Raw genomic sequence first — 15308 nt, 5'->3', positions numbered from 1 at the left:
GCCTCTTTCCCGAAATGTTTGAAGCAAGCTTTCATTTCTCCAGGCCGAAGAAGGGTTTTGATTCGTTTCTCGAATTCTTCAATCTCAGTTTCAAAATCATGATCAATTACCTTCTTTTCTTGAAGTAGCTCAGTCATGATTGCCAGAGTTTGTCGATCATTCTCTTTGCTCATCATTTCTTTAGGCTACCACTTTGTAACTGAGACTTCCTGAGCCGTTTGACGACAAGCCATGCAATCCATTCTCTAACGGCGATGTTTCTGGGATTTAGATAGGACAGTATATACGCCGACATGAGAATTGTAGCTATACCATCATTGTTAGCGTGGCTTAGGTGGCTTGAAGGTTCGCTAGGTCGTGGACAAGCTTAAGCTGCCAGAGTTGCGTACATAATAATCCTCATCATAAAATGGTTCGTCAAAATTAACTCGTCGTCTGGCTGAAGACAGTTTGTAATTTTATGGTTGAGGATCGAGCCTATCGAAAACTCTTTGTTGGTGTTGGCCTGAGCCGAGCATCATTTGAGATGTTGCTGAAGCCGCATGTTCAAGTTGTGGTGGTTCGGCCAGAGGTTTTTGTGACTTTGGTTCGGTTATGATGACTTTCGACTAGCACCGACTACACAAGACCATTGGGCCTTCAGTATATTCTATGCTAAAGTTTGACATTGGTTCGACATAGACTGGGCTTGAGAAGAAACTAGGTGGTTTGTTTTGAGATAGATCAATCTTCAGTCGTGGCCAAGAGTTTTGCTTCAAGACATGGTATGTTGGGATGGACTCATCTTTTCCTTTTTTTCTTGTCCCTTGGCAGTTGGGCATCCACCATGCTTATTATTGCCGAAAGGAAAGGATTAGCATCCACTAGCATTTGAGTTTTCTCCGGGAACTTAAGTTTATCGTTATCGATCCAGCTTTGAATGGCATCACGGAATACGACACAGTTATTTGTCGTCTACTTATTCAAGTTATGATACTTGTAGAATGTCTTCCCTTTCAAATCTTTGGCCTTAGGAATGTCATGCCCCGGCCGAAGCTTGATGCTTTTTGCAAGTAGTAGTTGATCGAAAATGGCATCAGCCTTGGTGATGTCGAAAGTGTATACCTTTAATGTTTTGACAGCCGCTTCCACAGAGGTCAAGCGTGCTTTGACATCTTTGGAATTAGCATGTGCCAGTGCCTTGAACATATACGGTTTATCAATTATTATCTCAATCGCATCTATACTGACATATTGGGACTTTTCGCCCCCAGCTGATGCATAAGTCACCGTTGGATTCTTATAGATTATCCCTCGGTTTGGGGTTTTCGAGATTTTTTCTTCTTTGAGCAAATAATCATATTACTCGACATGCTAAGCCAGCTCATACATATCTGGAAAGTTTGCCCCTAAGAATTTCTTCTTGTATTCCACGTGTAGGCCATTCTGGGCGAGCTTAACAAATTTGACCTCGGGGAGGGGTACTCGGCACCAATTCCTGGCTGATTTAAACCTGGTAAGAAATTCCATTGGTGACTCATCAAATTACTGAGCCATCCTAGCCAAAGAAGAGATCGACACTTCCATTCCCGATTGATAGAATTGTTCATGAAATTTCTGAACCAATTCCTCCCAGTTTTGTATAGAATTTGGTGGGAGGTTGATGTATCATGTGAATGTTGTGCCAGTCAACGAGAAATTGAATAGTCGTAGTTTATGGAAATCATTGTTGACATCTCCACACTAGGCAGTGAACCTGGCCACATATTCTAACGAGGACAATGATGACTCTTCAACGAAGAGACTAAAATCTGGAATTTTGAATCTTCGGGGATATTCAAACCTTTCGACAAAGGCCGGATATGGATGAATGAATTTTGGGAACTTCAGCCCTTTTTTCAAAGTCGAATCAGTCATTCTCTGGACTTTAACCATATCAACGAGCGTTGTTTTCGTTCTTCTGTCAACTCCGACCGAACTAGTGCTTGGCTCACCATATATTTTCTTAAGATCAATCATCTCGGGCCAAGCGATTCCTGATTCAGCCTGTACCGGCGACAATTTTTCCCATGCCAATGGAGTATTCTTTAAAAATGGAAGCTGCCTAGGTCGATCGACGTGCCCATTCTCGTGAGCGTTTTTCTATAATTTCGAGCAACTTATTATTCAAAGTGCCATTATCACGTACTTCTTCAAGTATGCTTTTCACGTCTCGGCCAAAAATTTGCTCAAACTGCCGAGATTGCTCTTCCAATCGTTGCCGAAGGAAAAATTTAGATGGTGGATCAAAGATCTCATCATGATTGTCGCAATCCTCTACCAGACCTTCAATAAAACCATATTTTGCCGTCTTGGTATTATGGGCAAAAAAATATGGCATCATGACTCTGATCGCTAAGATTAATTTTCTTTTCCCTGTGCACCGTACCCGTAGCTTCAGGCGTCACGGCAACAAGAGGATCTTGTGCCTGCGACGCATTACTTTGTACTGGACTCTAAACTATAGGTGCTAAATTGGTGGTCGACTTTCCTATAGTTGTTTTCTTTTTTATTGATTGTGTTTCAATGGTCATGAACTTCCTAGCTTTAGCACTGGGTCCCATTGGGCGTACCAAAATGTTGACCCTAAAAACTACCTAGCCTACGTGGCATGCATGTCGAGTAATTAATAAGCTAACTACGTCATTCGGTTGAATGCAGGGTGTGCCAACTCTTCGTCCGAGTTCGGCCGGGGAGTAAAATATGTTGATGTGGCATTGGGCGCACTGCTGACTTCTTAATCTCGCTACTGCAGCCGAGGAAGGAACAGTCTAGGCCTTCAGGTTCTAGAGCCTGGAGACAAGGCTGCTAGTTCCGCGAAGTTCAACATCAAATTCGGTTTTCAATGTGCTAAATGTATTAACTTGGTAACACCTTACTTCGCCAAGAAGGCTGATGAGATAACCTCTACTAACAAGGACTCAGAAATCCTTGTTGACCGAGACTTAGATAAATAATCAGTCGGTCTCAAAGTAGTGTTGTTTATCCAAACTGAAGGTGTTCCTTAATCGGCTAATTCTACGACTCCAGTGCTATTTATCCAAACTGAAGATGTTGCCGGTTGCCTCCACAGTGCTGTTTATCCAAACTGAAGATGTGTTGGTGAAAAAAAGAAAATAAAAATCTCAAGGTGTTTGAGAAGTTTGCGCAGGGCAGTTATGTGTTGAATTTGAGGGCTTTGAATGATGCACTCCCCTCTCTATTTATAGTAATCATCTTCTCCATGGCTAAGATAGAATTCCACTTGGATTAGAATTCCTCAACCCAATCTTGTCAAGTCTCGACCAATCTTAACCCATATAGGACTTTGAACCAAACTCTTTAATCACCCAGATTCATCCCTTGATTCTCGGCATATTTCCTTACTCAAAGCATCCTTAATTTTCGAGAATCCTCATTGTACTGGGATTTGATCACCTAACCCCTATCCAGATAAAACCGTCTCCTGATAGGATTTGGCCGAACTCCACTGGGCTTGGCCCATGACAGAATATTCCCAATATCCTTTTCTAAACCGAGAATAACTCTAGGCTCGACCCCAAGCGTTATTTCAGGCCCAAACATATATTCTAAAATGCACAACAACAACAAGACATTAGAATCACAAATGCAATAACCAAATTGACATGAAAATGAAATAAACTTATCTGCAGAATACGGAAGACATGGCTCTTGCAATGTGACATCCCACATCGCCCAGGGGAGTGATCCTTAAATGTATATTCCCATCCTTACCTAGCACGAGGCCTTTTGGGAGCTCACTGGCTTCGGGTTCCGTAGGAACTCCGAAGTTAAGCGAGAATGGGGCTAGAGCAATCCCATGATGGGTGACCCACTGGGAAGTTGCTCGTGAGTTCCCAAAAACAAAACCGTGAGAGAATGGTAAGCCCAAAGCGGACAATATCGTGCTACGGTGGTGGAGTGGGCCCGGGAAGTGATCCGCACCGGGCCGGGATGTGACAAATTGGTATCAGAGCCAATCCCTGGCCGGAAATGTTCCGACGAGGACGTAGGGCCCCTAAGGGGGGTGGATTGTGACATCCCACATCGCCCAGGGGAGTGATCCTTAAATGTATATTCCCATCCCTACCTAGCACGAGGCTTTTTGGGAACTCACGAGCAACTTCCCAGTGGGTCACCCATCATGGGATTGCTCTAGCCCCCTTTTCGCTTAACTTCGGAGTTCCTACGGAACCCGAAGCCAGTGAGCTCCCAAAAGGCCTCGTGCTACGGTGGTGGAGCGGGCCCGGGAAGTGATCCGCCCCGGGCCGGGATGTGACAAATTGGTATCAGAGCCAATCCCTGGCCGGAAATGTGCCGACGAGGACGTCGGGCCCCTAAGGGGGGTGGATTGTGACATCCCACATCGCCCAGGGGAGTGATCCTTAAATGTATATTCCCATCCCTACCTAGCACGAGGCCTTTTGGGAGCTCACTGGCTTCGAGTTCCGTAGGAACTTCGAAGTTAAGCGAGAAGGGGGCTAGAGCAATCCCATGATGGGTGACCCACTGGGAAGTTGCTCGTGAGTTCCCAAAAACAAAACCGTGAGGGAATGGTAAGCCCAAAGCGGATAATATCGTGCTACGGTGGTGGAGCGGGTCCGGGAAGTGATCCGCCCCGGGCCGGGATGTGACATGCAAACTACAAGCGAGTATTCTACTTTTAGCAAACTGAAGTGTTCCAACAATAATAGGGTTTGCTCATAAATGGAACTTATTTTTGTGAAAGTAGAGATTGCTTATACATAGTGATAAGGGCTAATTTGGTATTAATGTGTTTTCCAAAAATACTGCTTTTGTTGTGAAAATAAACTACTATAAAATAAAGTTGTTTTGTAAACCTTTTCTTTTTCTTTTTTTTTTAATAAAAGTGCTTTTAACAAAAAAAAAAAAAATAGTGTCTGAGTACTTTGTAAACTTATATAAATTGTTGTTGATATATTAAATGACTAAAAAAGATATAATAATTGTCAAAGAAAATAATGTAAAGGTAATGATTGTAATTTTGTAAAATATGTGGAGTACACTAGTCATTTGAAAATTTCATTAAATGGGCCCTTATTACTATGTTTTGGAAGAAAAAAAAACACTGTTTTTAGAAGCATAGTAGACCTTGCTTCTGCTTTTCTATGCTTTTTACTGTCATTGACAACAGTTTTTTAAGTTTAAAAAAAAAACACTTTTTTTATGTTTTACCAAACACATTTGATGTTCCTCATGTTTTAGCAAGCTTTTTTTTCTTTTCTTTTTTTATTTTTTTTATTTTTTTATTTTTTTATTTTTTTATTTTTTTATTTTATTTTTTTTATTTTTTTTTAAAGCAACACAGTTGCAAACAAGCCCTAAGACCCATACTAGTCCGATCTATTATTGATAAGTAGGGATTTGTTAAATCATAGGATATCATTTAGAGTCCTAAATAGTATAGAGATCTTGTCTAACCAAATAAGGCCTTCTAATTACTTGCACAGAATAAGGAATCGAAATCTTAATTAAAATAAGATTCCTAGATTTCCTCAATATCAATTAACTCGTTGACTAGCTTAATTGATTGCCGAGAAATTAGTAAATCATATTTATTGACACTCACAAGCTTACAGTATATATATCGTCGCCATAAACACAATGCAACAACACACTCTTGTGGTTTTAAACTTGAAGCGATGACGGTCTTTGTCCCTTTATCTTTGGGGCGACGAATGCATACTTGGTCACGCAATGATCCTTGCGGGACGATATTTTTGTGTGTGTCGCACAAATGTTCGACCTTTGCAGAACGACGTTTGGGCAACGAAATTTTCATCATGTAAATTTTCAGCCGACAAAAGTTTGCTTTACGCAACGAACTTCCATTCGTTGCGAAAGCTGTCTACTGTGGTAATGATATAGATAGCAAATTCATATTCCATCAGAAAATATCTTGGTAATACGTTTGCCGAACATAAAAAGATTAATTTGATAGCTTGACTCTCAAGACAAATAAAAGAAGGAAAAAAAAAAAAAAAAAAAAAAAAAACATGACCAAGGTACTCCCCCAAGTAGTTATTATTGCATCTCTATCCTGTCTTAGTTTCTGCCTTCCTAGTTCATTATTTCAGGTCCTTCCCACCTTGATCCTTTTCCTAGGGGTCTTGATCTTGGGCTTGTTTCTTAAGAATTTCCTTCAAGTGGTCGGAAATCAGGATCTGCGGAGTAGGTAGTGAAGAGGCTGGTGACTCTTCTACAGCGCTGTCCATATTTTCGATCATCGACCGACCTTTAATCATATCAACCTCCCCATCTTCGTTCATCATCACCATATTACAGGGAAGTTTTCCAGCGTAAAATTTTCTGTCATTTTTTTGGTGCCTGCATTGGTAGACATCCTATTAAACGACACAGACTTGCATTGCAAGGGTATACATAAATAGTTTCATTATACATCAATAGTTTTACTATACCAATACATCCAAACACACTGCAATGATTTACTAAATGTATACTAAATAAATCCGAATTCTTGGATGTTACTACATGGTTTATACCTGTCAAAAACCACCCATGTCGCATGAAGGGTTGTAATTTCCTCAACAACCATTAGCCGTAAGGGATAACCCATTATAACTTTCTTCCGTGGAAAAACCTGCATGAACATGCGATACACAAGCAATCATATGTTTACGGGGACTTGGTATAATACAACTTGCTATAGCACCGTACGTATAGCTTGATTGTTATACGTACTCCATATTTGTTGCACAGATCCACGACTTTCTGAAGCTTTAGATATTTGATGTCACTCTTCCACTCGTTCGTCTCTTTGAAAAATGATAGCTCTTCTAACCCCACCGGCCAAACATCCAACCATGTCTTGGAAGAGACTGTACATTACCAGAACCCAAGTATTCCATTTCACATAAATATGAGATATAAAGTCTTGGTAAAAATTAAAAGAGTTTTATGTCTAGTCATCTATAGTTCCATATGATATTCAACTGTTCATTAACACATAAACTGACCGTTTTGCAGGACTAATTTTAATGTGAATCCCATCGGTCCCTCTATCATAACTAAGAAATATCCTCTCCAAATGAATAGGCATAGATGCACGTAGCTAGAATTGAGCTAAACATTGCTATGCATTCAGAGCTAATTCGCACGCTATAAATTCATGCATACTACTAGCTAGCTAATTGTAAGCATGTATGTATGTCTACTCACGGGCGATATTAAGCCACGGCATGACACCAAGAAGAGTGACCGTGGAACCAGCGTTGATTACATTCTCGAGTGCCCATTCAAGCGGCTCTGTTCTGAACTCTTTCATCCCATCCATCACGATGAGTACATGTTTCGGAGTGTTCATCGACCCTGGTGACTCCAACATAAGATCGTTTTCCAGTGCCCTCCTGTTCCAGCTGAGAATAGATTTTCGTAATATTTTCTGCTTATTCCCTCCTCTTTTGAAGAAAACAACCATATTGAATCACCTGCTAATGTCTTTGGAAACTTTACTAAGCCAAGCTTCTTGTGCAAAATGCTCAGCACGGAGAGAGAGATGGAGGTACCCAAAAGGGAATTGTTACAAGAAATTCATGTCCTTAAATAGTATGCAAACTTTGTTTCCAAGGGATACCCCAAAACTAAGGGCTTTGATGAAACCAAGAATGTGTGCATAGTTGTGGTACGTACTTCGACATAAACAAAGATTCGTTGGCAATATGCATTCATGACAAAGGAGTATACGGTTGTGCAATTTTGGGTTTTGGTTTTCCCTAAGATTAGTCAAGATGCTCATTCCTAAATCTTATCTCCGACCTCTATTAATTCCAAATTAAGGAGTCCACGGCCATATTATTAGTTACTAGCAAGAACAACCTCCATTAGTTTATTGCAATAGACTCAATTTTTAAAAATAAAAAGTTTTTATTAAACGAAACTTTTTTTCCCAGAAGGTAAATTGATTTTATTGAACCAAATCAAAGACGAACATCAAACACCTGCCTCAGCGGCTAATGCATTCAACAACCAACGCGATAAATACACATTTTTGTTGTAAATATTATGTATTAGTATTTAAGCGTGATGGTGTAAACTAGATGTACCTACCTAGGGTTTTATTGTGGGTCTCTTGCATAAGACTCACAATTAGATTGTAATTGCTTAAGACTTCCGACCATCCCTACTACAATACTTACATGTATTTAATACAATTAATGTGACGTATTTCTAGTATAAATTTATTTATGCCTTCATTCACATCACTAGTTGGCTGTCAAAAAGCAGCAATTATTTTCTTTTAGCCAATTTGATTGAGCCAAATCGCCCCTTAACTCAAAGACAAGAAATGTCAAGGGTATTTAATTAGTCTATAAAAGCTACTTAGTACTACGGTCTAGTGATATCACACTATCTCACCCCATAACATTTCTTTCTTTTTTTTTTTTTAAAAAAAAAAAAAAAAAAAAAAAAAAGGCCTACGAATTGACTAGTTTAACTAGGAAATTATTCCTTTGCCAAATTCTCTTTTTACATTATTATACCAGGCTTCTAACCTAATCATCAAAATAAACCCAATGATTGTGATTATGTTACATAGTCCAAATTAATTTTATTTTTGCCATTCCTGTATATGAATCAAAAGAGAAATAATAAATACACCATTTTTAATCCCTCACGCATCTGTTTAATTTTGTTTGTTGTTTCCATTTTATTTATTTAATTTGATGGCCAAAAATAAAAATGAGTGCAAGAAGCTAAAATGAGTAAAAATCATCTCCCGAATCAAAATCTCCTCATCGGTTGAATTTCCTCCTGTGCCAAAAATTATAATGATAAACACACTCTACAGGATTTTGCACCTACAATATAAGATCAAATCTTCTTTTTGTTTCTGTTCAAATGAAATATTTGAACAAACCATCTTTACATTTGTTGCTTAACTAGACAGCTTAAAAGGCAAATGATCAACCAAATGAACTTCATAGCGAAAATATCCCACAAAAAAACCGCACTCAGCGTAATGCAGCTGTCACAGGACGCATGGTGTGGTTGGTTTTAAGGCTGCCGCCACCACGGCTGACCTTTTTGCACGGCGATGATCCCACTCTCTTCCGTTTCTTGTCCAAAGAACTTCCACTCTGAGGTCCTACCATGGCAGCTAAGAGTTGACTTGCCCTCCCCTTAGTCAGACTTTTTTTTGAAAGATATCTGAGAGCTTCAGTTCTCTCTGCATCATCTACAACATTGTTCGAAGCTCTTTTACACAACGCATTGTCCGCTGACTTCAAATGATCCATTCGAATAACATTGTTCAATGATCTTTTACATGTCACGTTGTCTGCTGACTTCACATGATCATGTGGAAGACGAAAACTTGGTTCTGATAAATTCCATTCAAACTCGTTAAGTTAGTTGCATTCATAAATTTCATGAAGAAGCCAGTAAAATTTTTGGATCAGACTGAATTTTCTTACCTGGAGACTCAAAAACCAAATCTGGACTTGGAGATCTAGGTGGCGTCATAGGTTGGAGAATAACTCTAGCAGACCCTTTATGACAGCCACTTCCAACAAGAGTTGATGTACTACATATATTCTCAGTTTTGAGTGACATTTTATCAAAATTGTTTCGTCCCCGACCTGGAGTCGAAGCATCAATGACAGCATCAGTATCTATAGTCTCCTTGGAACAACCAGCATCACGCCTAGATCCGTTAATCCGTTCAGAAAGTCCACTAGCTGCACCTCTAGTGTCAGAGACCTCAACTCCTTTAGGTCTCACTGGACTCAACGAAAGAGTAATCATCTCACGAGCATTGGTGGGTTCATTGGCAGCACGACAATGAACATCATTCACACTAGGAGATAAATTACTGATGTTCTCAACATTCTCTAGAACCGACACAGGTGATGTACTCATAATAGCTGGATCCAAGCATGGCTTTAGTGCTTCCACTACACTCGAAAACCAGGGAGTACCCTTCCTTGCATAGAACAGAATGTATGCCCCCTGTGATAGAACAAATTCTTCTCGAACCCTAGTGACCTACAAAAAGAAAGAGACATGAATGGCAACCCAACCACCTCCACACACACCAGATTCCCAAGAATTATAAAGCCACACAGGTAAAACAGTCATAGTGAACACTACAGAATTTATACAGGAAGTATTTACCCTTGAGTCATCCAACCTATGCCATGTATCTGGAGACGACCGAATGAAGCAAAAGTAATGCCCAGAAGTAGATGAGAACCCAACATGCTCAACAATTGCATAAAGTTCGTACTTCAATTCCACCTATTGCAACAAAACAGAGAATTAGAACTCCAGGACGACACCCATTTTTTCATTTTCGTAACATTCGAAGAAACCAAACCCTTGACGTAACCTAATCCTAACCCATTACTCCCACCCTTCCTCACCAATTGAGCCAACCCCAAGGGCTTGAGAGACCACACATTTAAAATTACGGTACCTAAACTGTGCACATAACATTCAGCTGACCTTTATTATAAGATCATTTAATCATTATCATGTATTAACAAACCTTGCATTTCTCGTAACTGAATTCCGGTTGAATAATAAGCTAATAAGCAGCATTGTAAATATACTAATAAGCAGCAACTCACATCGCTGTCAATGTCATTGCCACTGGTGTATGGCTTCAAGTCCAACTCCAGAGGAAACTCTACATGTTTTTCAATCTTCTGAACATTAGATCCATCAGTCTTAAATCTCTTTAGATGAAATGCAGCAACTTGAGGGGCCTGGACAACCACAAGCTGTTTCTCCACCAACACTTCTTCTTTGCACTTCTCACATGTAAACTTTGTCTCAGAGTCATTGATATTTTCTATCTTAGTGAAGGACTCCAGAGCCCTTGGAAGTGTATCTGCTTCTTCAATCTCCAGACTCAGATCAATCAGAGGTTCATACGTGTCAGAACAGTGACCGCAATTGCAACATCGGAGCTGAAAGCAATTCATACATACAAATATCAATAAAAGTTATAACTGAAAATTGATTTTCTGGGTTTCCCATCAAATGTTAACCATAATACAAAGAACAACGGCAGTCACATGTAGTCATACTTTGCTTAGGAGACGACCACCAAAAACCCTTTCCACAAGGTTTTTATCTTGCACAGAGTAACTCTCATCCTTTTTCATACAATCCAAAGAAGATCTCTCAAGTTTATCTAAAAAACACTGCAAAAACTCATGTGCATCTTCTTGCTGGTATCTTTGGAAGTAAGATGAGATATCTAGTTTCATGAGGAGTTAAGAATCACATTCCAATGCGAAAATTCTTGAGTATAACTTAAGCATTTTCAAATCTACGAGTAAAATTATAAACATTACAAAGTGCAATGGAAAATCCAAATTTTACAAATATAAAGTCAAAATCTTTATCAATATAAATATCATTTCATGTGAATGAAAGGATACGATTCAAATTGTCAACAAGTTTCCATGGTGAAATAACTCTTCCTGAAGAAGCTATTGAAAGATCAATGTGATCACGAAGAGCACAAAGAATGCAGAATCCTTCACTACCACCTGAATACTCCCAATTTCATATTTAAATCAGTAAATTTGACTAAGAAATCATCATAAACCGGCAATAGAAACTAATAAATGAATATGAAAAAACTGCAAAAGAAACTAAGGTCTTACAATCACAGGGCATCGAATGATTGGAAGAACGAAGACTCTCCAAGAGCGGCACAGTGTGTGTAAAGCACTGCAGGATTGCATTCATAAAGCATGTGTTACCTAGATTTGCAAGCCCTGCACTCTGCAACACCAAAACCACAACAAATCTCAACTTCTTAAGATTACTGAAATCAAAATAAAACGAAAAAAACACTGAAGCAAGCACATCCACAAATGGTAAGCAAAGAAGCACTAATAAAGATGCAAAAAAAAAAAAAAAAAAAAAAAAAAAAGGAGCATACCACCATAGAGGGTTTGGTTTTTTCCATGGGATACTGGGATTGTAAAGAAATCAGCGAATCCTTGGTAGAAGACGATGAAGTCCACGGAGAGAACCAAGAAGACGAAAATCGCAATGAATCGGAAGAATTCGATTCACAATTTGATAAATTATTACCGGCAAGATTGAGAGGCGAAGGCAGTAGAGAATGTTCACCTTCTTCTTCTTGTTCTCCTTGTTCTTGTTCAAAAATTGGTGAAGAGCCGTTAGGGTTTGGTAAAGAAGAATCCGGCGATGGGTCGCCCAGGGCTTTCAGAGGCGAAGACCCATCTGCATTTTTGGGCATAGAAGCCAAAGCAAGGCCGTCCATGGCGTCAGGTTGGGAAAATGGCGGAGACCTATCGAGGGTTTCTGCCATTGAAGCTGGAGAAGATGAAATTCTCAGTTGGGTGTTTGGAAGAGGTGAATCAGAAGGCGAAGAGTTGTTTTCTGAGAGAGGGATTTCTTCCATTGATGACTCTGAAGAGATGAAGAGGTGGGATTTACAGAAAAATGAAAATTGAGTGAAATTGGAAATTGGGTTTTGGCTCCACGAATTAGGAGGGAAATGGGGATTTGCTTTTTTTATTTTTTTAGAATTTTTGTCTTTTCATTTTTTTCGAATGGAAATATTTTTATTCACCACTATCAAATAATGGTAATACTCAACATTATATTTATTATCGTTAGATGAATTTAAATTTTAAAATCATAAACATAAATCTTAAAATTTAAATTCATACTAACGGTTGTAACTAGAATAATGAACAAAAATGCATTATTTTTGGGATTTTGAAATTTGAAGAGCCGGTTGGGAAAGAGAGGAAAAAGCTAAAAGGTGTGTCAAAAATATTTTTTGGGTTTAGGAAAAGGAGGGAAAACTTCTTTTTGGGGCCAAATTTGAACAGAGAGAGGGAAAGAGTGAATCACTTTGACTTGAGCTTCCCCACCACTTTTCCTTAAGTTCCAATTATGCAGATTTTTAAAAATTTAAAAACAATTTATCCCACGTTCTTAATAAAAATTTGTAACTTTTACTTAACCACTCTTAATTTCTTAAACCATCCTCAACCATTAGGTTAAAACTTAAATTTTTAAGCCATAAAATTTAGGATTAAATTCAAAAATGATGCAGTCTTATTAGATTAGGAATGTGATTGTGTAAATCATAACATATCTAGGATATGCTTATGGAATTCTATCAAATCTCTAAGACTGTATATTATCCTATTAGAGTTGTAATTCTCTTAGGGTAAGGAATTAATTTTCCCTACTACTATAAATAAATCCACAATGAGGTGGAATAGAACATACCTCACAATTACACATCTCTTTCTTCTCTCTTTATGTACCGCACCCCCTTTCTCTCGCCTCCGTAATTGTTCAATAAATTATGCCTATAACACGTTATCATCAGTCTCTTGACGTTGCGTTAAAAAAAGTTTGATCTTCAATCAGGGAAGTATTACATTTTAATCATTCTTTTTATGATTAATTTATTATTTTATTGAATTGATATACATGTTATTGATTCAATTTAATTTTTCTGTGTTGAACGTGATACAACACATTGGAGATGCAATTCCGACTTTCCGAGAAGGACCTTCTACAAAATTCAAAGGCTTGTTTTCTGCCAATCAGGTACGCTTAAAATAAAGGAAGATATTTGAAACGACCATGAAGCATGAAAACATTCCCCATGATGTATGAACCCCCTACATTTATATTTTCCTTCCGATATATATATATATATATATAGGAAAACTAATAAAAATGGCTTGAAAACTTTGAGTTTTAATGATAATGACAAAATAAATGGTAAAGTGAATAGTACCAAGATTGACTTTTTAGTGTAAAAATGTGGTTTTCGTTAAAGTGAACAGTATCGCGTGCGTTTTGTTAAAACTCCCTATATATATATATATATACACGCTTCATGCATCACACAATTTTTGCTATGTGGAATTTGTGAGTCAAAGAATCGAAAAAAAAAATAGAAGCAATTAGGGTTTTTCAAACCCTAGAAATTTTGAAAAAAAATTTAAAATTTATGGGAAATTTTTTGGCTAGGCCACGGCCTGGGTTTTTTACTGTTGTTGGACCCATATGCTTGGGTTCCACACGATTGGGCCAGCAGCCTAAATCCATGCCTCGACCCATCTCAACAGAAGCTAGCCTTGTTTAGTTTTTGCTTTTTGACCCAATAATCGAAGCTAGCGTTGCTGGGCTTCATCCACGTCGAGCTAGTCGCTGGAGCCACGCGTTCGCGCTGAGTTGCAAAACCGAGCGTACCAGGTAGCTAAGCCACTGATCTGTTACCAAGCCCAACCCGAGGTCACCAAAAACAACAGCGTTCTCGCATCGTCTCCTTCATTTGACATGCCACAATCCTGATATCCCCAAATACCAGGGGGTACATGTGATGGCCGAAACCCGAGGGTGACGAAACCATTTTAAACATGCTTACAAATAAAAATATATCAATAAAAAGAACAACATCGATGCCGAATCGTGTTCAGAGCATACAACTAACCAAGAAAAACACTAAAGATCCAAACAAAGAAATGAGATCTACACTAAGAAGACTCAAGAATACCTATGCGGAAATGCCCTTACGCCGGGATCGAATGTCTCGCTGCTAACTCTTGAGGGGGCGCAAAAACCAAAGGGTGAGTGGACCATAATTTATATTAATAATACAAATAATAGGAAAAACCATTTTCCTCTCTAAACATAATAACCCTCTGTTTTGAAAACACATATATAATACTACATATAGGTTTTTTTGAAAACACTAACATGCCATGGAAAACGTTTGTAAAACTCGTATACATAAACTAGTGCTCAAAGATGTTAGTATAGCCACCTAAAGGCAAATCCGTAAAACATCTGTATATCGCATCCATTATGTACTCACTAGGGGTATCATAGTCGCCCGAAGGCATAACCTCTCTATCACCTGAAGGTGAAGATGTACGACACTCGGTTACGCTAGTGAAGAAACATGGTAGGCCCCATCACCCGAAGGTGAAGCTGTATGACTCTGGGTTGCACCAGAGAAGAAATATATCCATATATACATAACTCACCGACACTAGCCGTGGCTAATGAAGCTATCCGACACTGGTTTCACCAGTGAAGTTGGGGGTATGACATAAATATCCTCAACTGTGTCCTATGACCATAGACGTCTAAATACTCGTGTTATGTGTATGTGTTGTATGATAACCCACTAGCTAAGCACAGAAAAACATAGATCACAAACTCGTCGGAGTTCTGCCGGAAGGGACTAGTAAATGCAACGGTTGAAGAACAAAAAATTACAAGGGTGTTAG

The 15308-nt window shown here is 38.8% G+C and overlaps 1 protein-coding gene across 1 annotated transcript; it reads right to left on the bottom strand.

Annotated features, from left to right (window-relative positions):
* Positions 1-8777: 8777 nt before the first annotated feature.
* On the bottom strand, positions 8778-12626 carry LOC103938211 (ubiquitin carboxyl-terminal hydrolase 21). Its single transcript, XM_009348208.3, has 8 exons — positions 11957-12626; positions 11676-11796; positions 11448-11558; positions 11091-11263; positions 10629-10970; positions 10174-10296; positions 9474-10044; positions 8778-9379 (listed from the first exon to the last, which is right to left on the bottom strand). The coding sequence occupies exons 1-8, from the start codon at positions 12443-12445 to the stop codon at positions 9012-9014; spliced, it is 2298 nt and encodes a 765-aa protein (XP_009346483.2). The 5' UTR covers positions 12446-12626; the 3' UTR covers positions 8778-9011.
* Between the last annotated feature and the right edge of the window lie 2682 nt (positions 12627-15308).

This window comes from the organism of the source record quoted next, unplaced genomic scaffold (genome assembly GCF_019419815.1).
Source record: "Pyrus x bretschneideri cultivar Hongxiangsu unplaced genomic scaffold, Pyrus_bretschneideri_v1 Contig69, whole genome shotgun sequence".
NCBI classification, from domain to species: domain Eukaryota; kingdom Viridiplantae; phylum Streptophyta; class Magnoliopsida; order Rosales; family Rosaceae; genus Pyrus; species Pyrus x bretschneideri.
The sequence above is the reverse complement of the archived record's forward strand: the minus strand, read 5'-3'. Positions and strand labels throughout refer to the sequence as shown.